Source organism: Macrobrachium rosenbergii, chromosome 48 (genome assembly GCF_040412425.1).
Source record: "Macrobrachium rosenbergii isolate ZJJX-2024 chromosome 48, ASM4041242v1, whole genome shotgun sequence".
In the NCBI taxonomy this organism is placed as follows: domain Eukaryota; kingdom Metazoa; phylum Arthropoda; class Malacostraca; order Decapoda; family Palaemonidae; genus Macrobrachium; species Macrobrachium rosenbergii.
The window spans coordinates 52,107,389-52,135,375 of record NC_089788.1 but is presented as its reverse complement, the minus strand read 5'-3'; the positions used below and the strand labels follow the sequence as shown (position 1 = coordinate 52,135,375).

Sequence of the window (27,987 nt, the reverse complement as noted above, 5' to 3'; positions counted from 1 at the left end):
AGATAACTTACAATAACTACAATAAGATCTGTTATCCAAAATGTTGGAATAAATGGGTACAGGATAACTTTAAATTCTGGATGATGAAGCTATCATATTTTAAGATTTAAAAATACTTTACTATGCCACTCCTTGGGCTGCCAAGTTACTTCTTAACCTACAGTTTCATTGCAGGGCTGGATAGTTTACAAACCCTAACAGTCTACAACGTTTAGTTCAATCAACTTCATAATGCATGTGGAAAGTTGAGTACTTAACTAGGTTAGCATAATCTTTGGTAAGTTACCTAAGTTTACAATTTGGTAAGCAAGTACTTACAATACTTAGTTCAATAACTTTATAACACTTGTAGGAAGTTGAATATTTAGCCAGGTTAGCCTAAGCTTAGGTAGGTTAGCTTGATTTATACTTTGTAAGCATATGAATGAACCTATAATAAATTTCATATTCTCATCTAGAATAAAAATAATGTACAAACCTAGAAAAAAAGTGTACTGTACTGTATATGTAATCATTTTCAAATATTTAATGATATACTGCATTACTTACGTTCAAATCATGGATATTGGTCATGAAATTCTACCATTTTCAATTTAATACCTTACATGTTTAATTACAACAGGCAAAGTGTAACTATCCACATATTCAATGTTCTTATAGGAATGTAACTAAATGCCTATTAACTAATGGCCAGTGTGCTGCAATAATAAAATTCTGGAATGTTAAAACTATCTTCCAGTATATTATGTAAAATGTGAATATCAAGTCAGAATTCCACTGTGTGCCACTGAATAGCCAAAGCACTTCAGTACACTAAGAATTATTTCTTATTATATTATTATTATTATTAGAGTAGTTTAACCAGACCACTGAGCTGACTTGCAACTCTCATAGGGCTGGCCAAAGTAAACTAAGAAAAACTATATACAAAATCACTAAATCACTAACAAACAAGTACAAACTTTGTACCCTGTCAGTGATCAGGTATATTTGCCTCAGGCTTAAATTTAACTCTAAATCTTTTTACATCACAAGAACAATTGCTGCTGGTGATTAATACAGAAAGTCCTCTCTTACTGGCTGCCTCAATTAACACTGATCCAGTTTTATGGCAACTGGCTAACTACATTGTTAACCAGATTTTCGGCAACGGTAGGCGCTTTTCGGTGTCGGTAAGTGGTTTACAGGTTTTGGTAAGCAGTTTATGGTGCCAAAGTGGTTCATCGACACTTATAACGTTGTAAACACCATTTATTACCATAATTATCAGGGATTTTGGTTAGAGGCACTTGGCCAGGAACGGAAACCCCGCCATTAACCAGGGACTGACTGTGCATAGTGTAGACTATCCTAATATTGTATATTAAGTTATTGTTTGTAAAGGGCACGGTTCCTTGACAATTAAGAATATTTTTCTATTCCACTAAGCACTATATAAAATTTAAGGTTTACATGCTTCACTAGAACACATAGTAGTTTAAGATACAACTTCAAACTAATCTATGATTGCTTAATTAAAGCATAACAACATGTTCCCAACATTGGGTATTCCTGGTGATTCACTACGCGTCTGCTATTTGCAGTACATCTATCTCACAAGAATATTAAAAGTGGAATCTGCATGTAATATTTTGTCTAATATATAACTCTTCATTGGCAATTCTGTACATCAGACTCAGTATCCTTAAGCTTACATCTGGTGCTGAAGATTCAAACATAGCATAGGCAATGATTTTTGTTTTTACTGAAATTATTATTATTATTATTTTTTTCTTTTTTTACAAAATGGGGTCATAAGTAGTTTACATTACACGTACTGTAGAAAAAATTTACAGTTATCTCTTGAATTACAGGTATATAAGATGGAAAATTTGGCACGCACTGCTTTTACTTCTTGAATATACTTTTCATGAAATTTGATACCTATTATGACAATTATCAACACTTAGCCTTTGAGAAATAATACAACTTCGCTCCTTTACATTTGACAGTTAAGGAAAAACTCTTCCTAACATCATGGTACTCCCTCTAGGTAGACATGTGATGAGCTGTGTGGCAAAAATTGGACCTAATATGACTGATCACTAATTTTAGTTTTTGAAAATTGGAATATTTACAGATTGATGGATTCCAAAAAAATAAAACTTTATGGCAATAGTTTACCTAACTTTTAATAAATAGCAAGTTTCATATATTTGTTATCAAACTTGAGACCATGTTTAGGTAAATGTTAAAATTCTTATTGGGGTAATTGCAATAAAAATCTCCAAACTTGACTACATTTTTCAACAATAGTGTTCTATTGCTTACTTATGCTACATTAATAAACGAAAAAATTTTTGCCAATAACAGAATACATTACAGTACATGTAGTCCTCTTCATACATACTTTCAGCTTACAAACTTCAAAGATACCAACTTTCTTGGCCATCTGGTATTTGAGATATAAAAGCTATTCATATATTGCACTGCCACTTTATGTACAATGACCAAACTGTCATAACAGGAAGCTTTATTACTGCACAGTGCCATATGCTGTAGACTAGTTATAATGCTGGATGACTTGGGTAACTTTGTTGGACTTACAAACAAACTGAACTTACAAACAACCACTGAAATAGACCTTGTTTGTAAATAAGGGACTACCTGTATAATAATCTTTGAAGATGAAAATTTCTATTTTGTATACTTTTCTATGACATTATACTAATGTATGCATTTTTAAAACAACGATGTAAGAACAATTACTGTCACCCTTTTGCTGATTCTGGATTCATAAGTCTCTAATTTTACTTTTTCTTTCACTATCACCACCTATATAACAGATGACACCAGCTTTGTGATTCTATAAAGTTGTGAAAGCAGGGTTGGTGAAGACCTTACGCCAGGCCACTACCGGGTAATAAGTCCTGGTCCTCATATCTTCATAATATTTATCATTATGAACCTATTAATCATAAATAGCCTTAACTCTGCAAAACACACCCAGACACGCTCAATCTGAAAAGTAGGAAGAAAGACCTCCAACACACATGCACCATCCAGTACCACTGGGCTGTGAGGTGGACATCATCATCTGTGCGTCTTACTACTGCATGGACATACTGCCGTACTTCCAAGGATCACCAAGCCTGTATTTGTGCTGTGCTTTTTTGTGGATTACCATCTAACATTGTTCATTTTTCTGGGTATCTTTAGCAAGATACCCAGCACTTTGTGTTATTTACTTTTTACATCTTGGCCAGCAAATGACATGTTGCTTCTCTTTTATGGAAAGTAGCCAACTTGTTTTCAGTGCTTTTGCAATAATACTCAATGTTTATCATTTTTCCCGTAATTTTCAGCAAAAATTTCAGTGAGCTTTGGTAAACTTTTAATCATTTAAATATTTCAGTCATTTTAAAGTTCATGTTATTTTAGTATGTAGTTTTTCTCTTTCCAGAGAGTTGGTATTTGTTTAAAGGACCTTTCCTTATCAGGGGTTTAGTTTGCTCTGGGATATTTGCATAACCCTTCTTTGGTTGCCACAGTAATGGTTGCCTACAGTTCCCCATTCTTTTGTACTGATGCCTAAGTGTTAAATGCTTGATTGGGTACGGGTTGTTAATCCTGTAGTGAATTGTGTGTGTGCATTTTTTTTTTTCAAGTTAAGGACCCTCATTTACATTGCTCTTTATGCAGTGGTCAACGGTGCTCTCTTGATTTGACCCATGATGTGTGTAAGGACTGGGCCAAAAGTAACGTTACTCCACTATAGTTGTTGGTTAAGTAGTCAGAGTCTGCCTTATCTTGTCCATTGACCACAACTGTCAAGTTTTTTTTTTTTTTTCCAGTGAAGCTTCCTCCTCATGACATTACAATGGGCCATCAACAACAAAGTGGGCCTGTTCCAGTCTTGACACTATTTTCTTGGCTGAGAAGCTTTCAGCTACACAGATGCATCCCTAGCCCAACAATTTCCTAGTCATCTCTTGCAAAAGTATGCCAGCCTCCTCATCTGCTGCTCCTGCCATACCTGACTTTGCGCTATTCATGTAACTTTCTCCTCCTGGCTCCACTTGGTTCTCACCCTTGATGTCCTTCCTTGGTTGACCCAATGAAGGCTTCTTGGCAGGCTCAAGAACAAAGTTTTGTATATGTTGCAAGTTCAGTTCCTTGCTGCTATTGATTACTCCACGCAAGATTTGGTCACATTCTCACACTACCACCCCACCTATCCTTCTAATGGCACTGAAGCCAGTCTGTGCCACCTCATCCTGTAGGGAAGGCCCTTAAGCTTACACTCCTCCTGCTTTGACTTCACACTTCAGTCTGGCTCAAAGTATTTTCCCAATTTAAAGGCCCTCAAGCTTACACTCCTGCTTTGACTTAACATTTCAGTCTGGCTCAAAGTATTTTCCCAACTCAAAGTATTTACTCAACTTTCTTATTTACTCCTGTTTGTTCATATGCTCCCATGTATATTATATTCAACAGCTTTCATGCACGCTGTTCCCGGATGCACAACTGCCCCTGTATATTGGCCCAATTTTTCCTTCGAGTCCAAGCCCATGCCCCAAATATGCTACAGTGTTAGTGGCCTGAGCTTACCCTTCTGCCCTTCCTGTATATACTATTACAGTGTATCCAGCACTTCAGTATGTTTGTCTACCTGAGCCACTTTGACCATTCCCACTTTGGTACCTGTTCTCGTCCGTTTTGCAGTGTGTGTTCTGCCAGCTGGGTTTCCCTGCAAATTCCCACACTAGCCCCCTCCAGTATCCACAACCTAGTCAACAAATCTTCATGGGTTTCTCATCTCCCATGCCTATCAGCCTACCATCATTGCCACTGAACCTCATTTTGACAGTGGATTAGGTTCTACTCCCCCCCCCCCACACCCAACAAAGTGACTGTGGCTTAGGTCTTTGGTGTCCAATTAAGAAGCCTGAGTTCAACCACCCCTCTACCTCTCCCGGTCATCCATCTAACTCGATCATCCAGTACTTCAACTAATTTTCTTGCTGCCCACAACCAATAGTTGCATGGTTACCCAATGTCTCTTCTTTGGTTACCTCTTTGAGTAATTTTTCTCCTCCCTCTCATTTCAAATCCCACTGAGGCTTCTGTGTGTGAAACATATGCTCACTCTCCTACCACAGGACCACCTGGACTCTGCTCCCATTCCCAATTTCCTGACTCTAAATCCCTCCATTAAGGCTAATTTTAACATGGCCAAGGACCACATGCTAATGGTCATGAATTTGGCTGAGGAGAATGAGGAGCTCTATGTGCACTTTAGGATGACAAGCTCTTTACAGAAATCCTTAACTAAGTCTGCATGTCTTTGGCATCAATGGTCCTGCTATGTGAGGCTTCTGCTGCAACTCTCTGTAAGGATAAAATTAAGTCTCAAAATCTTCAAGCCCCTTTTAGCTAAGTCTCTAGACCCCAACCAATGGAAAGACAAACTGTGTATGGCTGCCTTTTGTTTTTGTAGGGGCTATGTCAGACCCATACTCTCTCAAAACACATTCCTCTCATATGCCAGTATCTCAGGAGGCTTTATCACATTCATGACTGCTCTTTACGATCCCATCAACAGACATGAATGCCATTGCTAAGGGTGCGTCCTTTAGTGTTTTTGCAGAGTCTGGCACTTCAATGGGCAGGAGTAAGTGCTCACTGCTGCCAATTAGATCTCTACAGGCAGTCCCCGGTTATCGGCGGGGTTCCGTTCCCGACGGCGTGATGAGAACCGAAAATCGGCAATAATAGCACTGATCCCTGGTTATCAGCGCTGATAACTGGTGATCGGTGCCAATAACCGGTTATCAGCGACGAAAACCTGGTTATTGTCGTTGCTAGACAAGCGCCGTAAAACCGGATTGCCGGTAACCGAGGTTGCCGATAACTGGGGACTGCCTGTATTAGCTAATAAGTATCTGCCCAGGACATGAGAAGGGAGCAGCATCAGATTCTTTCTATAATTCACCTGTTCTCCACCAGGTGTGTTTCGAATGTTTAAGTTCTTGTCAGCATTCTCCTTGACAGCCATCTAAGTAGTGGGGAGGCTGGGTGGGGTCTACTTTAACAGTTGTTAAGTACCCAAATAATAAATTTTATTATGAAAATTTATATTATTTGGGATGGGATGAATCTTACCTACCGTTCAAGTTAGCTGATTCCCACATTGAGAAGAGGATGGTGAGCACAGCAGCTAGACAAAATCCACTCAGCCATTCAAGCTAAAGGTTTCTTGTATGAAACCTGATCTGGAATCCTTTCTGGATCTTACTGCCACCAGAAGTTAGATTCTTTTCAGGGGGTAAGGCTCTCAGACTTGTGCAACTAAGAGCAACCTTGTGGAGAAAACTATATCAATTCAGCTAGCATGAAACAGAAGCAGTGTGAGGGGACCCCTGTGGCTGGGTCCAAAAGCCCTATGAAACAACAGCCACTAAAAACTAAATACCTCTACGATATAAAGGTACGCTCCTAAACAATATATGTACCTTTCATGCTGCCTAAAATACTAAAACCTCGGATACAAAACAAAGAGCCTAAAAGACTGCTCTTTCCTCAGTTCAGGAAAAGACTTTACCCACTGCTAGTAGCGAACTAAGGGCTTTACTGTTTCAAACATGATTCTGCATACTTAAGGTACTGAATGGCAAAACCATACTGCACTTCTACTGCGTCGCATTAAACCCATCCTCAAGTGACAATTGTCAAAAACTAAATGAGGTGGCAACAGGTCTCACATTATGAATATTTACCTTTAATAAAGGTAAATGATATAGAACTAGTTCTCATGCACTAGCCCAATCAAATACATCACAGAGAACCTCGTGTTCTTGACAAAGACATTCTAGGTTTCTAAAAACAAAAAACAAATGCTTAACTTTGCCTCCTCAAGGGTTATCCTTTGATAAAGACATCTAGGTTTTCTAAAACCAATAAACAAAATGTTAACTTTGCCTCCTCCAGGCTTAACCTTAGACAAAGACATTCTAGGTTTCTAAAACCACAAAATAAAAGGATAATTTTACCTCCTCCAGGCTTAACCTTCGGCACAGATGTTCTAGGTTCTAAAATCACAAAATAAGAGAATAATTGCCTCTTTCAGGCTTAACCTATTTAACTGTTTTAATTGCCTCAACATGAGAGAATCGTTTCCTTTTCTTCCCCAACAGAGGTTACATGGAATTCTTACAGTTCTCTGAAAAGTTAGCCTTAACCTCATTCTCAAATATAATGCAAAAAGATAAAATAGCATTCCCTTACAACAGCATTAAGGAGAGTGCTTGCAATAAATTTACTCTTTTTAACTGTTGATAGTACTAAATAAAAGAAGTTTTCATAGTATATAATTCAATGGAATTCATTCCCGAAACTCAAAAGAATCTGAAGATAAACTTTTTGCCTGTGTCTAAACCCAGAGAGAGATTGATACAGTACCGAGTTGAAGGAGCTTCCATCTCAACTGATTTCAAAACCTTAAGGTGCTGATCACCAGCCAGATCTAATAGCACATGACACAATACCAAGGAAAGTATGGAATGATAACCTTGGGAGTAGACATCAAAAAAAGTCTTACTATATTCAAGAAAGCAAAGAAACTTTGATGTCTACAAGGTCCCAGGAGCTGAAAATTCCTGTAGAAAGGCACCCTGAGTAATACACAAACTGCTGCTTCTGCTTCTGACAGAGAACGCCACACTTGTTCTCCACTTGATTAACGATAGAACCCAAGATACCTTTGAAAATTTCCTATTGGGAGGAGACAGTTGAGTATCTCCAAGCAGTTAACTGGGAGATGCAGAAGTTAGTGGAAGTGCACGAAATTCTGTAGTCCGAGTTGATTTCCCCTTAACGGAAGAATAAGAGATACATCTACCAAGGGAGCTAGAAAGTCTGAAAATCATTTACTATGAGGCTACTAGGGCTCTACAGGAGTCACAGAGCAATTCTTGAACATGAAATCTGCTCAACACTTTCTTCGAGTAGATAGAAGGAAAGGCCTATGAGTCTGAATACTCCAAACCTAAAGAAACACATCCACTGATCAAGCCTGAGGGCTGTCAAAGGAGTAGTAACACTAACAGATCCAGAAAAATTTCATGGGGGCACCAATTTTCATATGTAAATATATATATGTATAATTTCTTTAATTGATTTTTTAATTTTTTCCCCATCTTTATGTTCATTATTATTATTATCTAAATCTTCAATATTATTATTTTATCACTATTTTTCATGGGGGGGGCATGTGCCCAGGTCCTCCCCCATAATCTGCTAGTGAGTAGTAATTGACTGGTTGTTACTCTTTACCTGCATGCTAGTAAACCTACATTTGAGTGCTCCTCTAATCCCACAGCAACTGTCAAACTTGCAGATGTAATGGCCACTCTGTAGGTAGTTTGTTCTTTATAAATCCCCATCGCTAAAAACATTCCTTCCACAGAATGAATTATCAAACCAATATCATGTTGTTCATTTCACTCAAGGAAGCAATCTTTCCACTATGACTTGTTTCTGACCAGGGATAAAGCTGCTAGGCCTCTTTGATGCGACTTTCCACCACCCTGACATCCACTAAACTTTACCAGGTGTAGTGTCAACCCTTCTATGTTGTATTTAAGTGTAACGATATTAGTCAAAAACCTTTGTTTTGAATTACATGACAGAGGGGGGAAAAACACAAAACCTGGAAGTAGGTTTAAGAATAAAATGGTCAACTCTTGGTTTCAGCAACCCTTTAACAAAACTTGGCAATGATGGCCCTGGATTACTTACAAAATTTAATGAACATTAGCTGTAAGATGTAATCTCTTATGCTGAGACTGTACTGTAATTGAGCCTGATTATTCTGACAAAATCCTCAGTGAGGCCATGTTTCCTAACAAAGAAAACAATTACCACTTGGGAAGCTTCCTTCAGGGATAAAATTCTTAAGAAGCAAATGCCTATTTGTCTTCTGACAAAAAAGCCTGCAAATTCAAGCATCACCCCCACATCACTAGATAAGAATGAGGAGGAGTAAGGGAAGACTACTAAAAATCATATTGCACAAAGACTGAGCCAAGTGAAGCAACGGAGCCTTGGCCTTTGTTTACTGTTGATAGTTTGCCAACCTGAACCAGTTCACTTAGAGGAAAAGATTTCTTGCTCATAAAAATCAACCCCGTCCACCTATGGGCAACAAATTCCCTATGAGTGCTTATAGAGGAGCTATACACGAGCCCAAGAAAAGCATCTTGAACAACAATGCCTCCTCTGGAAATACACCTCAAAGGAACTTGGGTGATTGAGGATGTACTGGTATGAGAAAAATGTTTCCCGCACGTCTACCAAATCGTCTCATCGTTCTTTTGGAAAATCACTAAAACCATGCTGGAAAAACAAAAGCATGGGGACAGACCTGTCTCAATGTGTCCAACAATGGTTGCCATCCCCAGTTGCTTATGGAGCTAGGAAAAAGTCAAGAGGTAATATCCCAGTGAATTACTGCCTGGTCCATTTCTGTCTCTCTAATTATATACACTACAGCTATAAAAAGACAGTTATTGAACTTACTTCATAAATACGTTTAAGTTTCAAGAATAGTTTTATTAAATCAAATCAAATATATAAAACAATATTAGTTATTGCTAAGGGTATTGATTATAGCTTAACACTGCTAATTTGTATTCAAATTCCAAAGAAAAATTCTGTCAATCATATTAACCCTTTAACGCCGAAGCCCTATTTACAAAACCGTCTCCCGTATGCCGGCGGCGTTCGGTGAGTTAGCGCCGAAGCGGAAAAAAGTTTTTTTAAAAAATCACAGCATGCTTAGTTTTTAAGATTAAGAGTTCATTTTTGGCTAATTTTTTTGTCATTGCCTGAAGTTTAGTATGCAACCATCAGAAATGAAAAAATATCATTATCATATATAAATATTGGAATATATGACAGAAAAAAAAAACTTGTATATAATTGTATACAAATCGCTGTAAGCAAAACGGTTAAAGCTAATGAGTTAATTTTTTTAATTGTATTGTACACTAAATTGCGATGATTTTGGTATATAACAAATTTTAAAACGATCAAAGCAACACAGAGAAAATATTATCACAAAATGATGCATGAATTAAGTAACGTGCGGACGTAAAAAAAAATGTTTTTTCTAAATTCACCATAAATCGAAATATTGTGCTAGAGACTTCCCGTTTGTTGAAAAATGAAGCTAATTGATTGAATATTAGTAGACTGTAAGTGTTTTAGCTTACAATTGCAGTTTTCGACCATTTCGGTCGAGTTAAAGTTGACCAAAAGTCAAATTTTTTCTATTTATCGTGATTTATATGGAAATATTTCAAAACTGATAAAAGCTAAAACCATGAGTTATTTTTTGTTGTATTGTACATGAAATTGCGCACATTTTCATATATAAAACTTTATGTAATGACTAATATAAAGTGGTGCAAATATTACGACAACGAGACGAACGAATTTCTGAGATGTTCGGCCGAGTTACCACAAGAGACGTAAGGGAAAATGTTTTTAAAAATTCACCATAAATCGAAATATTGTGCTAGAGACTTCCAATTTATTGCAAAATGAAGTTAAACGATTGAATATTACTAGAATGTAAGAGTTTTAGCTTACAATTGCGTTTTTTGACCATTTGGTCGAGTTAAAGTTGACCGAAGCTTGAAATTTTGGCAGTTATCGTGATTTATGTGAAAATATTTCAAAACTGATAAAAGCTACAACCATGAGCTAGTTTCTGTTGTATTCTACATGAAATTGCGCACATTTTCATATATAAAAGTTTATGTAACGACTAATGTAAAACGATGCAAACATTATGACAACATGACGAAAGAATTTCTGAGATGTTGGCCGAGTTACACAGCGCAGCGTAAGGAAAAAATTTTTTTTTCAGAAATTCACCATAAATCGAAATATTGTGCTAGAGACTTCCAATTGGTTGCAAAATGAAGGTACATGATTGAATATTACTAGAATGTAAGAGTTTTAGCTTATAATTGTGTTTTTACCATTTCGTCGAGTTAAAGTTGACCAAAGCTTGAAATTTTGGCAGTTATCGTGATTTATATGAAAATATTTCAAAACTGATAAAAGCTACGACCATGAGTTATTTTCTGTTGTATTCTACATGAAATTGCGCACATTTCCATATATAAAACTTTATGTAACGACTAATATAAAACAGTGCAAACATTACGACAACGTGATTTAAAGAATTTCTGGCGGATGTAAGGAAAAAGTTTTTTTCAGAAATTCACCATAAATCGAAATATTGTGCTAGAGACTTCCAATTGGTTGCAAAATGAAGGTAAATGATTGAATATTACTAGATCATAAGAGTTTTAGCTTTAAATTGCGTTTTTTTACCATTTCGGTCGAGTCAAAGTTGACCGAAGGTTGAAATTTTGGCAGTTATCGTGGTTTATATGAAAATATTTCCAAACTGATAAAAGCTACAATCATGGGTTGTATTTTGCTGTATTGTACATGAAATTGCACACATTTTCATATATAAAACTTTATGTAACAGCTAATATAGAACAGTGCAAAAATTACGACAAAATGACGAAAGAATTTATGAAATTTTCGCCGAGTTACACTTCGTGCGTAAGAAAAAATTTTTTCCAAAAATTCACCATAAATCGAAATATTGTGCTAGAGACTTCCAATTTGTTGCAAAATGAAGGTACATGATTGAATATTACTAGAATGTAAGAGTTTTAGCTTACAATTGCGTTTTTTTCGACCATTTCGGTCGAGTCAAAAAGTTGACCGAAGGTTGAAATTTTTGTAGTCGACGACGGTACGCCCACTCGGCACCCAACAGACAATTTTAGTCGACGTATGATACGCCCAATAGGCGTTTAAGGGTTAAAGGCATACATTAAGATAGTTATACATAACTGGATTCAATTATGATTTACTGTAATTCTGTAGGAATACATATGAATTTTACATGCAATCAAGAACCTACATTTTCACATTACAGGACACACACACGCACACACACTCACTCACTCTCTCATCAGTTGTTACTATACTGTATTACCATATACTAGATACAAAATGTGTGTGTGAACTACTGACCTAGGCTAGGTGTTACACTTTCAGTATCCATTTGCTTAAGCCAAATAGGCTCTTACAGCCATTTTCACAATAGAGGGAATAGTAATGAAACTGATATTTTTACTTACTGACGGCATTAAAACTGTTATCATAATTTTATATCATCATCATGTGTAAAAAAAAAAACAATCATCCACCAAAATGTAAAGTTTGTTCTCAGAATCAGCTGACTGAGCCTACTACCAAAAGAATTTAGTTGCCAAAAGAATGTATTACTGGAATTATTATTATTTGTACTTATATCTAAAACAGGTACACAAAGGTAAACTACCATACTTTATGTTAAAAGTAAAATCCTTCAAAATCACAAAACAGCTGTTTCCAGATTCGTTTAGTTTACATCGTACTCAATGTTGTTTATGTAAGTTCTTTTGGAAGTGGATGTTAATTGTTAGAGATGGTTATGAATTGTTAAAGGAGTAATAATTTTGTAATCTTGTTTCAAAGCCTATCCTAATATAATCTACCAATAACGAAATTTGCTCTATAAGCACAGTCTAGTACAATATGATCTACCAAAAATGAAATTCAATCAGTAAGTAAAATTGTTTTTATTTTTTACTTCCATTTATTTAAGAAGATGATGGAATTATTGATGAACTGTTACGATGATGGAATTATTGATGAACTGAGTCATGCCTATGGTATGTGGGTTATAAAAAATGCAACTCACATGATACATGAGGTATGTATACTGTATGATGAAATCATGTTTAAGGGATGAAATCTGAAGGGTTGCATAATATGAGAGCTAGAATAATGCAGGAATATACAAAGCACATTTCATTTGTTTTAATCACTTTGCCCTAACATGAAAACTACACTTGTGTAAAACGCCATGTTACATCTTTAGTACATGTGGAATTTCTCAAGGACAACTGTCCAAAGCAAATTCATTTTAAGAACACTACTGAAAAGTAGTTGATCATTTTCTACTTTTACTGGAATTCATGATTTTTTATTTCACCTCATAATATCACAGAAGCTATAAGTGTGTGCTGACATCATCATCTCTACACTGCAGTATGACGTTTGCCATTTTTCTTTTCTGCTTTGCTTGATTTACTGAATAGTGTTTCATTTACAAGTTTAACTGACTTGTAAGTATGATTTAACCGTACACAAGAGAATATTATCACTATTGATATTTCATCTCTAATTAAAAGTATTTACAATGCAAATTTATAGATGTTGGCAACACATTGTGCTATTTATAACTTAAGTCTTGCCACCAACCAAAGTGAAGGAGTGTGTATATAAATGCGTATCCTATGCACACAACTGCGTTTATCTTTTGGGTTGTAAAAATACAAAATCAGAAAATATAGTACAAAAAAAAATAATAGCATAAATTAAAAATAAAATAAAGTGAAGGCGTATATTATAGGCTTCAATGTAATAACTCATATGTTGTTCTTTCTATCTATACTGCATCTTTTTTTATGCTGGATGTTTTTCATTGCAAGTTACAGTATGGTAATGTATATATTCTTTGATAAAATTTAGAAAAATCATACATGTAAAATATTAAAAAAAATAAGATCTAGCAAGTCGAAACGTCTACCTAGCCCTCTTCACACATCCAGCACTGCATCCCCACCCCCTTCCAAAATAAAAACACACACACACACACTTCTCTGAGTGGGTTCCTCTGCACAACCTTCCTGCTGCTCCTCTCCATTGGCAACAAACTATCCAACCCCCTTAGAAACTTCTCCCCCCCCCACCACAAAAAACCAACCCTTTCTCATTCGGTTGGTGTGTGTAAACAGTGTTATCAATATTTTCCTGAGGTCGCACAGCATTATCAACCATCTAAGATCGGTTTTTTAAAATTTTTAAAAATTTATATATCTTTGGGACCTTGGTCCCTTGTCTGGGTGTGTCGGATAATGTTGAGTTCCAGTTAATGGCAATCCAAATAATCAAGGGATTACCGTAATAATAACTAGTATGAACTTGGGAATTATCTGCATACAATTCAGCAAATTTGCTATTGCTTGTATGGAAGGTACAGACCCATATTTACCTTCAAAATTGACCTGAGACACCTTGTGAAAAAAATTCTTTATCTAATTTAACCCTGACAGGAAACAAACTCTAAATACACTCTTGACTGACAATTCCTGCTACTACTAAATTTGATCATTTTATGAAGTTTACGCTCCGGCTCTTTTTATCAGCAGAAAATCACAATATTTCAAGAACTCGCTTGATATAATGCACCAAATCTGGAGAGAGGGGTTCGATTCTCCAACTGGCCAATGAAGAATGAGAGGAATTTATTTCTGGTGATAGAAATTCATTTCTCGTTATAATGTGGTTTGGATTCCACAATAAGCTCTGTAGGTCCCGTTGCTAGGTAACCAACTGGTTCTTAGCCACGTAAAATAAGTCTAATCCTTCGAGCCGGCCCTAGGAGAGATGTTAATCAGCTCAGTGGTCTGGTTAAACTAAGATATACTTAACTTACAGAGATGGGTCTCGAGATGAATCTAAGAACATCAAAAATTAATGCAGACATGATGCACAAAGGGACAACATATTAGATTGAGAAAGGATGAATGAGAGTGACTCTTCCAAATATTTAGGAACAATGATATTCAAAACATGTTCTAACAATGATATTCAAAACAGGTTCTATCAAGTTGAAATTTCATCAAAAATCAAATACAACTGAAATTGTAACAATATGATCCATATTGCTACATGGGCATGACCCATGGTCTAGAAATGAAATTGTATCTCAAAAGAGTTTGTTGATTTGAGAGTAAAGTTTAAACAAAATTATTATGAATCAGACAGCAGAATACTGTATAGAGATATTACACCATAAACAAAATTATGTTAAGTTACATTTGTCAGTGAGATAATAAAAGAGAAATAGATACAGTTTGGACATGTTCTCTGCACCATCCCCAGGGAAAACAGTACGTGGTAGTGTCAATGGGGGTACTGGGGGCACCATATGAGCTGGAAGTCCCATACTTAATGAAACAAAAACTATGAGATGGGAGGCTGGAGGTGAATAGTAATCTGTAGAATAAAATGCACAAAACAATAACATGACCAGCAAAATTTCACACAGACCCTTTGTGTCACACAGCGTTAAAGGCAATGATACAGGTAATGTACATAAAGAAGATATTTAGTGTTATGATTTAAGCTTTTTTCTACATTCCTACCTCTTACTTGTAACAATAAGTATGATATATGCAGGACTGTGATAGAAAGATAATTTTCTAGACGATGACATGCAAAAGTTAATGAATTATGAAATTTAGGTTACATGCCCAGCGCTGGAGCCATGGAAGCAATTCACGTCAGTTATAGCCATGAATCGCAACAGTTATTCATGGTATTTTTAGTCCATTTTACTACCTACTCATTTTGTTTTAGTAATAAGTTATCAAAAGTTGACATGTGGTGGAGGTTAAAAATTTTGAAAACCAGGTATACAATGATTAACCCTTTATAAGGGGAGCAGATGTTTTGACAGTGGCGTTTAGTGCGTATATATACAATTGGTTTTTCCTGCCTTCCTTTCAAGGTTAATCCTCTCTAATATATTTTCTCTAGGTCCGAGGAAGTGTTGTTGACCATATCCAAATAATTTTCCTGATTTTTTGTATCTAATGCAGGAATTCGCCAATCACTTGGCGACATCACTATGTAGAGAGAAAACATGACGCTGGCCTGTTTGTTCTCTCACATGGAATTTTGCTCTTTCAATGCAGGGGGTGGAAGGGCTATAATCCTATCTAATCCAACTTAGTATCGATCATGAGATACTTTCTTCTGTGTTTTTCTTTTCCAACTCTAGCACAAATGAAAAACGATAAGTAATTGTAGTTTATCGATGTTATTCCGACTGAAATATGAAAAAGGTACTCACTTGACTGTTTTATTACTTTACAATATGTTCAGTGCATATGACTGAACTCCAGATGCGCTTCATTCTGAATAACGACCGTAAACTGTTTTGTTTTTTTATTCTAAATTGTTAAACTTAGCAATAATTTTAATTTATTTCATCAATTTACCTTCAGCATTTCATAAAAATTACTTCAGAAGCTGTGTATACAGTATTAACTCATGTCGCTATACACACACACACACATGCATATATATATATATACACATTCAAATAATTAAATGTCATTACTTATGAACAAATTCTGGAATGTCACAGATCACAGGGATAGATCTAAAACAAACAAACTTTCAAACATGAAACAATACACAAATACCATAATCAAAATGAAAGTTATATAAAAAAATTCTTGCACAAGAGACGTTTCAAAATTCATCCGACAGTGAGAATGATGAAAACAACAACAGAGGGCTAACAAGGTAAAGACAGTTAAGTGAGGTCTGTATCTGATGATTGTGAATGGGTTGCCAGTAATTTCTGGGCCTAAGATTTTGTCCTTGACAACAGTGGCAGTTTCATTACATCGATAAAGGAAAATCTTTAAAAACAGATGATGAAATTTATCGGTATCACCATTTTCTTAATAAAATTATCTTTAATTATCTTTTAGTTTGGAGAGAGAGAGAGAGAGAGAGACCCTCCTTTGAGAGAGAGAGAGAGAGAGAGAGAGAGAGAGAGAGAGAGAGAGAGAGAGATTTTTAGAGAGAGAGAGAGAGAGAGAGAGAGAGAGAGAGAGAGACAGATCAAGACAGAGACAAGAGAGTTTTAGAGAGAGATATGTGTGAGTGTGTGTGTGTGTGTGTGTGTGTGTGTGTGTGTGTGTGTGTGTGTGTAGGCATGAGTGTTTGTCATTCTTTTATTGTTGACTTTACCCTCCTTTGAACACTGGATGTCATATACAGTAATTCAAACCTAACAATTTTGCATAACATTCGAGAATTCTAACAACACTATAAAAAGAATTTTTTTAGCATACAGATCAATGAACAGAGACAACATGATGTTTTATATATATCCTATGATCAAAGCAGTTTGTGTGTGTGATGTCAGTTGTGTGTGTGTGTGTGTGTGTGTGTGTGTGTGTGTGTGGTGTAGGCAATGAGTGTGTATTTGTGTATATAGTTTTTATATAGTGACAATGTCTATAGAAACACTGTACACACAATATGGGTGTCATTTTAGCTGACGTTTCCAAACTTCTTCCTGACTTATAACTGCCATCCGACTACAGTTAATCTGCATTCCTCAGTTCAGAGTTCTTTGATTCAGTCACAAAATCCTGACTATCCCTCCTTCCATTGGCGAGGTCTCCCTTGCCGAAGAAAGAGAAAGTAAAAGTCATTTAACTTGCCCGGGACAAGGCACTGAGGTTAATTTACAAATCTGCCATCACTAATGTTGAGGAGTCAATAAGGTGGTAGTATGAAAATTTTTTTTATTTCACATTGTATTATTTATTTCCATCTGTGAGTCTGGGCTAGGTATTGGCATTAGTATAATTTATTTAGGAGATTAGAAACTAGATCATCCTCATCCTACCTTTTGATCAAAGCAGTTTAAATGTACGACTTCAATTATTCAGATTTCAGTTCATTTTACGTCTTCATGGTTAGATACGCAGAACAAGTGTCAAGCTGTTTACCATTTCAGACCTAGCATGGAAAGGTGGGGCAATGTGTCTGCCACATCTACATGATATCCAAAATTAGGTCAAGGTTTTATGAATCAAATCTGGGAAAAGTGACAATGTCTAAATACTTATAACTGCCTACATTTTAAATGTTTGAACAATTTACATTTCTTTTGATTAAAGATATTTATAATCCCTGACTGATATTATATTATTTGTAAGATTTTTCTTTTATGAAGCTAGATTCAATGATGTTCCTTTCAGTGCATTATTAGAATAACAATCCTTTTGCCCCTTCCAGAGATGATTGTTCTCACTAACATGTACATTCTCAGATACCACTGTTTGTGCATATACACATTTCTTATGTTGTTCAATTCTTTTTTTCCAGTGCTTTCCCGGTTTGGCCAATATTCACAAGACGGAATTTTATATACACACCCTTTAATATTGTCTGGGTTCTTGATAAGTACATTTTCATTGTTGGACATTAACACCAAAATTCTTAAGAAGATGAGGATATCTTTCATACTATTATTATAAGGCAGAACAAGCAAATTTTTTGTGTTGTAAGGTTCTTTCTGGCTTTGATACATAGTCTTTTGATACCCTTCATATGCACTGTTTAATACACTATCAGGATATTTCAATTTTTGCCTGCATTCCTAATCTTATCTATTTCATCATCAATATATTCAGGGCTACATACCCGTAATGCTCTTAAAAACATAGTCACTGACTTTTAACCTTATTGCTTTGTCCAGAATAGAAATGCACATAGGAAGAAATATTAGTGGGTTTTCAATACACACTATATTTAAACCCAGACAGAGGACATCCAAATCCATCATTTTCCATTTCCATCGTGAATTTAATTGATGGTACTAATTGATTTGGCAATCAATTAAATTCACGATGGAAATGGAAAATGATGGTGGCACCATTCTTCAGAAGAAATGTTGAGTTTAAATATGGTATCCAACCCAATATTTCTTCTATGTGCAGGTGGTAAAAAGGAAGGAAAGGAGATATGAAAATAACAATTGATCATTACCTTCCAAGGATAAGTGATTATATATGTATCATAGCCAGAAAACACAACACAAGGTATATTTACATATAATAATTATATGAAATAGATATCCTAGAATGCAGGCACAAAATTGAAATTTTGGTGTTAAGTGTATTTGAACAGTGCATATATGTATCAATATATATATATATAGAAAGATATCATCTTCTTAAGAATTTTGTGTTAATGTCGTGATTTAAGAACAATATATTCAGGTATCCTTGGAAGGCCAAATGACCAATTGTTGTTTTGCACAAGGGAACAGTGGTATATTTGTACATGTTAGTCAATCATGCTTCCCTTCCTTCCACATCATTGCTATTCATAAAAGAAAGTTTGGTGGGTGGAACCTTTAATATCAAAAGAAATTTGTAAACAAATTAGATATATGAGAATGGTGTAAACACCGAGGGTAGTAATGTTAATGAAAGTCCTTCCTGACTATCAGGTGTGGATCTGAGGTGGGGTATTCTGTTTTCCTTGTTTCATGGACAGTGGCAAAGATTTAGTGATCTCCTTTGTACAGGCAACTTAAACGTTGTGTATGTTTTACTTTCTTGTAGATGATTTTGACTTCTCACACTCTGTATCAGTCCGACAATGGGAAATTCTGAAGTGACCATCATCACCTGTGAAAGAAGGAACTGCATAAAAGTGATAATAATCATCATAAATATATATATATATATATATATATATATATATATATCCATATATATATATATCAAGCCATATTCAGGTATCCTTGGAAGGTAATGACCAATTGTTGTTTTCATATCTCCTTCCCTTCCTTCCACCTGCATCGAACTAGAGTCAAAACAAGAATGGTGCCTCATTCTCATTTCAGTCAATACCATTCCTTGTTTCATGGACTGGCAGATTTAGTGATCTCCCTTTTGTACAGGCAACACACTTTTACACATGACACACACACAATATAGTGACCATCATCAATGAAAGAAGGAACTGGAATCTTTCAAAATATATATAATATATATCAAGCCCATCATATATATTATATTAATATATATACAACAACCAATCATTATCAATACCATACATACATACATACATACACACACACATATATATATATATATATATATATATATATATATATATACACATACATTATATATATATATATATATATATATATATATATATATATATATATATATATATATATATATATATATATATATATATATATATATATATATATATAATATAAATTTCATAATTTCATACTGTTCGCTTTTATTTAATATTTTTTTATTTAGAAAACAGACATGCATAATGGATGATGTAGAATTCATAACACGAACCTAGGTTTAGCCTAACGATTGGGTTATACAGGCTACAAAATGCAAGATCTTTTGGAAACAGCTCGAATATATACCATTATATGGCCTGTCAAATAAAAATCTGATGATTAGTTACAACTATAATTCGAATGAATAATTGTTGTAACCTCTTATTTATACATTCTAGAATGACAAAAAGGAAGTTTCACATACATCAAAAAAACTTCCATACATGAAACAATGCACGTGTGCCGGTTCTAAGAGAATGTTATTTTCCAAATGTCGCCACGCTGATAATCCTATAGCCAAGGGATAAATTGCTGTTACTATCATGGCTGGAAATAGCAGACGTATAAATACGTGACAGTGGTGAAAGGGAAATTGCCATATATATGTTAATAGTCTTATATGGGTTAAAATATATGGAATAAGATACAGACACTGATAAAAAATAAAGCAAACGTAGTCCACAGCACTCAAAAGATAGCGCACATGGGGGAGTAGTTGCCATGTTGTGTTTTTTACTTTTTGCTGACAGTCTGGGTAGTGTAAATTTTTGCAGACTGCACTCTTAGCTGACAACTGGGGCAACAAAGCTGCTTCCCATAGAAAACGGTTATTGGGTTAATTGTAAATAAGACTGCTTTGTTCTTTTGTGTGGATATCCGCTAATAAGTTATGTTTCATTACTTTTATAAATGAAATACATTCTTCCTCATTTTCTTCTTTACTTTAACCCTTAAGGGACGGCATAATTTATCAATGTGCAGCATCCCAGACCGGGGAAATGTTGAGATTGGCAAAAAAAAAAAAAAAAAAAAAAACACACAATGATGGAAAGAGAATGACATGTACATTTACACTATAAATAAAAAAATTCTAAAATATTTTTCCCTACCTTCCATGAGAAGTTGAAAACGACTATTTACAACCGCTTGTGGGGCCTCATTTACAAGACAATTGTAAATTTTACCAACTTTATAAGTTTTTTTTTAGTAAATAGATTTACTGTATTTTGTAAAATTATCATTACTGCTCACACAATATCAAAACAGATAAGAAATAAAAGCAGTAACATATTTTTTGTATAATTGTTGAAAAACATTCATGTAAATTTATGAGAATGAAGATTCAGTAACTTTTTTTTTTTAATTTTACATGCTTTTTCTAATATTTCTTTGCAATTTTCTTTGTAAAATTACATTTACAACCGACATACTATCATAAAAGACAAAAACAAAAAACATCAGCACCCCCTTCGTATATTTTCAAGCAAATTTACAAAAAGACTCACGTGAGAGAGAGATGCAGTACTTTTCCCCTTCAAGTCAGAAACATTACAGATGGCTGGAAAGACATCTGTGGCAACACTGGTACGACTCTCAGGTCAGTATAAAAGTTGCCATTAGTGAATTTATAGCATATAGAAGTATTGGCATCTCTGTCTCGACTCATTCTTACCATATCAGTGTTGCGTAATACTGTTTCACACTCAGGCTCAATCCATCCATCTCCCCAAACCTATTTTACTTCACAATGAGGCTCAATCCGTCCCTTAAGGGTTAAGTAATTTATCTCTACTCTTTTCCTCCTGATAAATGCCTACATTATATGAACTGATATATGCTATTTTCACAAAACTGTTACCCACAGATAAAATATCTTTCATGATCAACTTCTAATTGAAGGTATATACAATTTCCTGCAATCTTTCAATTGCGTAGATGAAAATTTTACATTAAGTGTAAAAATTTCAGTTTTATAAGAAATATTCCTTCATAAACAGTATCAAAATTCTACCAAAATGTGATAAACTATCATCAACTTTCCTCTAAAATATTCATTATACATGAAAATAACCCAGTAAAAATGCGCAAATCATGGTCTGACCAAATACACTGTACAGTACACCTCTACAATCACACAGTAATGAAACATTATCAAAAACCTGCACTACACTAGACTATCTAATGCAATACCTTGGTGTGATCATTCCATCTAAAATGTTTGTGATAAGACAAAACCATACTTGGATAATTCACAATACACAGCATAGAGGAAAAATATGAATATATTGTATATGTTCTGCCATGGCACCAACTGATATATATAAAAACCATACTGGTCAAAGCATTATTCTAAATAACTAATATCTAGAAAGGTCAAGACAAAGAATATTCTTAAATATAACTGATACCTAGAAAGTTTTCCCTGTATCTACACAGTACAGCATATCTTATAAGAAAAACATCTATATATTTCACTGAAACTCCCATTTAAAAAAAATAAGGTCAATGGGCACCTGAATGAGCCTTCAATATACCTTTAAAATGTACAGCATAACTGATGCAAATAAGACCTCAAAATTGAAATTTAAAGAAAAAATTAAAATTTAGAAGTTGACCCTTCACACAGCCATAAGCATGTTCTTTCAGCTATCTACATAAAAGTGAAACAAACAGAACATGCATGTAAGGCTGTGACGACTAAGCTCATGATCTCCAAAATGTTTGCATTCTAATTACAATATCACAGTTTTGAGAAATAAAGAGATCAAGGACATCATGTTCTGACACTACCTCAAACCTTGGTTATGAGCAACTTTAGTGAGCCTCTGTTGATACTGTAAAATAATGGCAATTTCTTTATGATAAGCAAATATTGTATACTCCTTGGGCACAGCAGAGTTGATGAATAAATAGTGATCATTCTATATTCTGTGGGTCCAACTGATATTAATAATACTGACATACCTAGCATCAAGTGATCAACATGGTTGCATACGTGAATTAACCACTGCCTGGGTGTACGTGTGGAAGTGCACAGAATAAGCAGCAAACACACTCAGTGATGTATCTCATCCAAATCCAGATTAGCTCCTTACACTCCCAGACAGTCCTTCATAGTGCAAAACTTGAAATCTTTTTATGTACAAATAACATTCCAAACTATATTTTGGTTGATGCTGCATTTCACCTGAATGAAAACTAAAGACAGAATGAGCTAATCAACATTCCCAAAATAAAGTAGGTACTTTGTGTGGATCTGAAGTGCCCACGAGTTATAAAACAGCACTGTAGCTCAAACCGTGTGGAGGTAGTGACTGAACATACGTGATGTCTGACCGGGGGAGGACGTGGGGATGCTTCATCAGCCCGCTGCGTGGGTGTCCAGGGCAAAACCAGCATAGGTTGAGGAGCATCAGGGTTTTGGGCCCCAGTATCTTCACCTGGTCCCACTGGATGTTTTCCCTGAATAGGGCCCTCACCATTCCTTACTGCTCCTGTCAACTGGAGGCAAAGTATTAAGCCCTACTTAAAAATCAACTTTAAAACATATTGAAACTTTAGGGTGGAGATTTTCTTTCGATCGATGATTTCTCTGTAACTTTGTACAGAATACCTCCATCCAGACATCTTCCACATCCTAAAAATGAAAATAAATTAGCAAATGAAAGAAACTCAATTTTACCTTGTTTGCAGTTGGATGCCTCTCCCGATTTTCCCTACTTGGTGAAACAATCACCTCTGTACCCGTCTGCGTAGACCCAACTGGCGTAGACTGTAAAAATGGTTAGATGCTTAGAAATAAGTGTACTAATAATGAAATGAAATACAAAATCAAACCTGTATGATAACATGCAATATACCACAAAAATAAATTGTACAAGTCACTTGTAGGGAACATGTTGCTGATTCTGATACTTGGAAGTTTGTGTAAAAAATATTATGTGGAGCAATGCAATGTTTCCATTGTAATGACTGGTGCTAAAGTAACAAAATAAGATCAAACTCCAGGCAGTTATAATAATGAGGAGAGAAATTCAAGAAATGCTGGTGGTTATAACTGTGATAGCATCTATTTAATCTGTCAAAGGGGGGTTAAGGATTTGCGGGGTGAAAATTAAAAAAAATTTTATTACAAAAGTGTGCAAAGTGCTATAAAGAATTTAACTTTTACATTCCTTAAACTTTTACCTTCTTGGCTAATCCATGGCTTATTTATTTCTCTATGCATAGCATCATATAATGCCACTTACTGTGGCAATACAAAAGATCTACACAGCTACCAGGAATATAATAAACTTTCATATACTTTAATGTATTGCGAGATATTTTTCAATCTACAATAAAAAGCAGTTTTCCATACTAAATCATCCATATGGTTTTTCTAGATAATCATATTTTAAGGATATAAACATTATCATAAAATAGTGAAACTAGATTGCACTATCAAATAACAAGGAATTTCAGTACTTATGTTACATTACATACGCTTCAATCTACTTCAAAGATATAGTACTCAATCCTAAGTTTAAATTTACACTTCCATATTAACAAACCTTTTCAGACCTGGTTTTAACCCTATCTGAGGGTGCTGCAACACGCAGCTGACGCATGTTGGCTAAATAGTCTGAGGGCTGCATACAGGTGAAAATGGGTCATCATACAAGAGACAATTATTCAAAAGTGGTCTAAAGATCACACCCAAGTAAAATGCTAAAATTTATGTACATATCAATGCGCTGTATATCATTCATATTAAGGATACCCAAATTTCATAAAAGCACTCACCATAGTTTTTCCAGTCCAGTCAAAATCACCATCTTCTACAAAACCTTTCCGTTCAAAGAGATCCTGGAAAAGCTTCCTAAGGTAATCATAGTCAGGTGTTTCAAAGAAATCTAAACGCCTGACATACCGGAGATACGTTGCCATCTCTTCTGCAAGTTTAAAGAAATATCTTCAGAGCTTCACATTACATAATCAGGAAACATACTTTCTAAATTCTTTGTAATTCATTCTACCTTAGTATTCAATTGACTGTTTTTTCACTTTACTAATAATTTAGCATTTTTAAAAGGAACAAGGAAATGCATACACATCTAATATAATGTTTGGCCATTTTCAGTATTTCAAAAATAAAACTATTTTTCAGTTGATACTGTCAAGTTTAACTTTTAATTTCATTGGTTAACAGTTCTCTTATTAATCACGACATGATACTTCCTAATTAAAACAAGCAAAATTTATTCTATTGCTGTATCAACTTACCAGGATAGTTTTCACATAACACTTCAATTGGTGTTGCTCTTTTAGTGTCTCCAATTTTCTGATACCTTTCCTTAAGGGTGTCTGCTTTTAACCCTTGCCAAGGGAGTGACCCACGTAAGAAGTACATGAACATGTGGCCTAAGGCTTCTAGGTCATCGCGCCGTGACTGCTCTTTGCCCATGTGAGTGTTAATGGACATATATCGAGCAGTCCCAGTTAGCGACTTGTGCTCCCTATAAGGGATGTGCTTGTTTGTGGTCGGATCAATATACTCCTTAGCTAACCCAAAATCTGAAATAAAAATAATTACTTGTATAAGTAATAACAAATAATAATCCATTACTAGACCTGCCTCTCAACTTTGAGAACTAGTTACTTCATTACATGATAAATTCCACTCCAAATGCAAATGTGTAATTTGAAAAACGCCTTATGGAAATCTGGACTGCAACAAAGAAGAATAAAGAATTTGGGGTGAAGAGTCTGAGGGCTCTGGCTGATGTAATGTGGAGCAGGTTTATATGTTAAAAAACAAAGGGTGGGATTAGGTATCCATGTGAGGTTCTCTTCTGACAACCTGACTAGGTGATCATAAATAGCAAGAGATCTGAGAAATGAAATGCAGAGCTCAGGTGGTCAGCAGAAGACAAAATACTAGAAAGATCCCTCAAAGCTGCATCCCTCTCTTCTCAACCATGATGTTTAGTAAGCATAAATGAAGGCAAGTGCAAAAAATGGAGGCTCTGCCCAAGAGAAAGAATCCTCCAATGAGCACTAAGATCATCTGGAACTCTCACCAAGAACCCACTTCCATGTTCTGGATGGCAAAACCCTCTCTACAAAGCCTCCAATGCATCCAATTCTAAAGATAACAAGGAAGTATGATCAGGTAAAAAAAAAAAAAGGACCAGTGCATCCTTTGCTATAATCTGTTGGAGAAAGCCCAAATGAATTCTGTAGAATTTTCCGAGTAACTGGCCTGGCAAGGATTACAAGAGGAGACCACATGGAATGACAGTAGCTTCAATTAGTGCCCAGCCTTGGATCCAAAGTAAAATCTTTGAGAATGGTGGAAATCAACCTTGCCATCAGTAGGTAGTGTCATGATGACCTGACTCCTCATCTTCTCTCTGCAATTCAGCACCTTAGCAAAAGAAGTCAAACCTTTAAGGGCACAAAGATCCTCTGATGGTTTCCCAATTGAATCCAGCAATAATCAAAACCAGATCTCACAAAAGGTCGAATCTCATCCTCTTAGAGTAGGATGAAGACTTAATGTTCTAAAAAGACCCAAGAAACCATATGGAAAGGTCTGGGAAGTAAAGACAATCTCCTGATACAGGTAGTCACCGGTTATCAGCGGGGGTTCCGTTCCCGATGGTGTGACAATAACTGAAAATCGGAGATAGTGGCGCCGATCCCCAGTTATCTACGCTGATAAGCGGGGATTGGCGCATATCGGCGCTGAAAATCCAGTTATCATTGTCGCTAGAAAACGCCGCAAAACCGGATCACTGATAACTGAGGCCACCGATAACCGAGGGCTGCCTGTAACAATTTGAGGTACTTGGGGCTGGCTATATCACAAGCTAAGGAATGTGTTTCCTTTGTAAAAACATGGATAGTTACTCAAGGAATGTGCTGAGGACATGATAACATGGTGTCCCAAGATCTTCCAGGTACATTTTGCTAGTAGAGTCTGTGTACACATTCTGCTAAAGGAACTTTTTGTAGGTCTATTCGTCTTGCAGCTGTGACAGTCTGTCATTCAGTCTATCATTAAAACAACTGAACCACCACGACGGAACCATAACAGGAAAGTCTCCATATATGCGCACTAGAAAAGCCTGGGTACAGCCATCACTTGAAGAACAATTGTGGCTGTGTCTGTGACCAATTACAATTCTAACCATTCTGAGATGGAATGATGCCGATCATTAGGAATTATTTAGCTGTTCTCAAAGCAGTGGTCTGTCCCAGTATTTCATGTTTTTCAGAAGATCAATGTAAAGGTTTTCCTCAAATGTTTTCATTTACTAGGAGATTAGTAGTAAAGGTATTTAGATGCTGTTGTTAACATAGACAAATACAAAAGAAATTGAATTTTTTCATAAATATACTTAAAAATTAGTTGAACACAATTTTATGGTGTTTGGGTGCCTTAAAGTTGATATGCCTGTTTGTCTTAATACAAAAAATGACATTTTTATGATAAAATAAAGTTTTATATATACTTACCATGTAATTACATAGCTATAGTTTCCTCTTGCACGGCAGATTAAATTAAAACATTTGCGGGTAACGCTTCAAAGTTAAGTGCAGATGACTGGTCCAGTCCACTAACAGGAATACCAGGAATGCTTTAGCAGACAATCTCATTCTGTTTATGCCATATGTCCATCGGAGGGGAGGCAGGAGGCCTCCGATCATGTAATTACTTGCGTTAAGTATACAGTATATAAAACTTTATTTTATTATAAAAAGGTCATTTTTATAAAAATGAAGTAATTGCATAGCTGATTCCCACACTGACAGGAGGTGGGATACATGGACATACTCTACTCCAAAACATTAAGACATGTAATGAATTTGAAATAGAAAAAGTTGCTAGCATTGAAAACAATTCTTGTCGTTCCTTGTTAGTTAAGAGAGCCTGCAGTAGAAAATTGCCTCTGGCTGGTGCCAAACTTAACCTGTAGTGACGTGGCGGTATAGCCAGGAGCATCTGCTACTTAAGTGGGAGCTTTGCAGTGAAGGAGAAGTCCAATGGTTAGCAAAGCATATTATTGGAAGTTTAGCAGCAGAGTTAACTGAAGGCTAGCAAAACTTCAAAAAGTGCCCTTGCC

General features: G+C 35.5%; 1 protein-coding gene across 9 annotated transcripts in view; it reads right to left on the bottom strand.

Annotated features, from left to right (window-relative positions):
* gish (casein kinase I gish) overlaps nt 1–27,987 on the bottom strand; it is a 231,730-nt gene that overhangs the window by 27,872 nt on the left and 175,871 nt on the right. For 5 of the 9 annotated variants that reach the window (XM_067091736.1, XM_067091733.1, XM_067091737.1 and 2 more), the window contains 3 exons: nt 25,142–25,432; nt 24,662–24,810; nt 23,559–23,648 (listed from right to left, as the gene is read on the bottom strand). In XM_067091736.1, the coding sequence (XP_066947837.1) occupies nt 23,559–23,648; nt 24,662–24,810; nt 25,142–25,432 (530 nt within the window). Of the gene's footprint in view, nt 1–23,558; nt 23,649–24,429; nt 24,508–24,661; nt 24,811–25,141; nt 25,433–27,987 lie in introns of all 9 variants that reach the window. The other 4 variants (XM_067091732.1, XM_067091729.1, XM_067091735.1 and 1 more) reach the window with 1 other exon arrangement.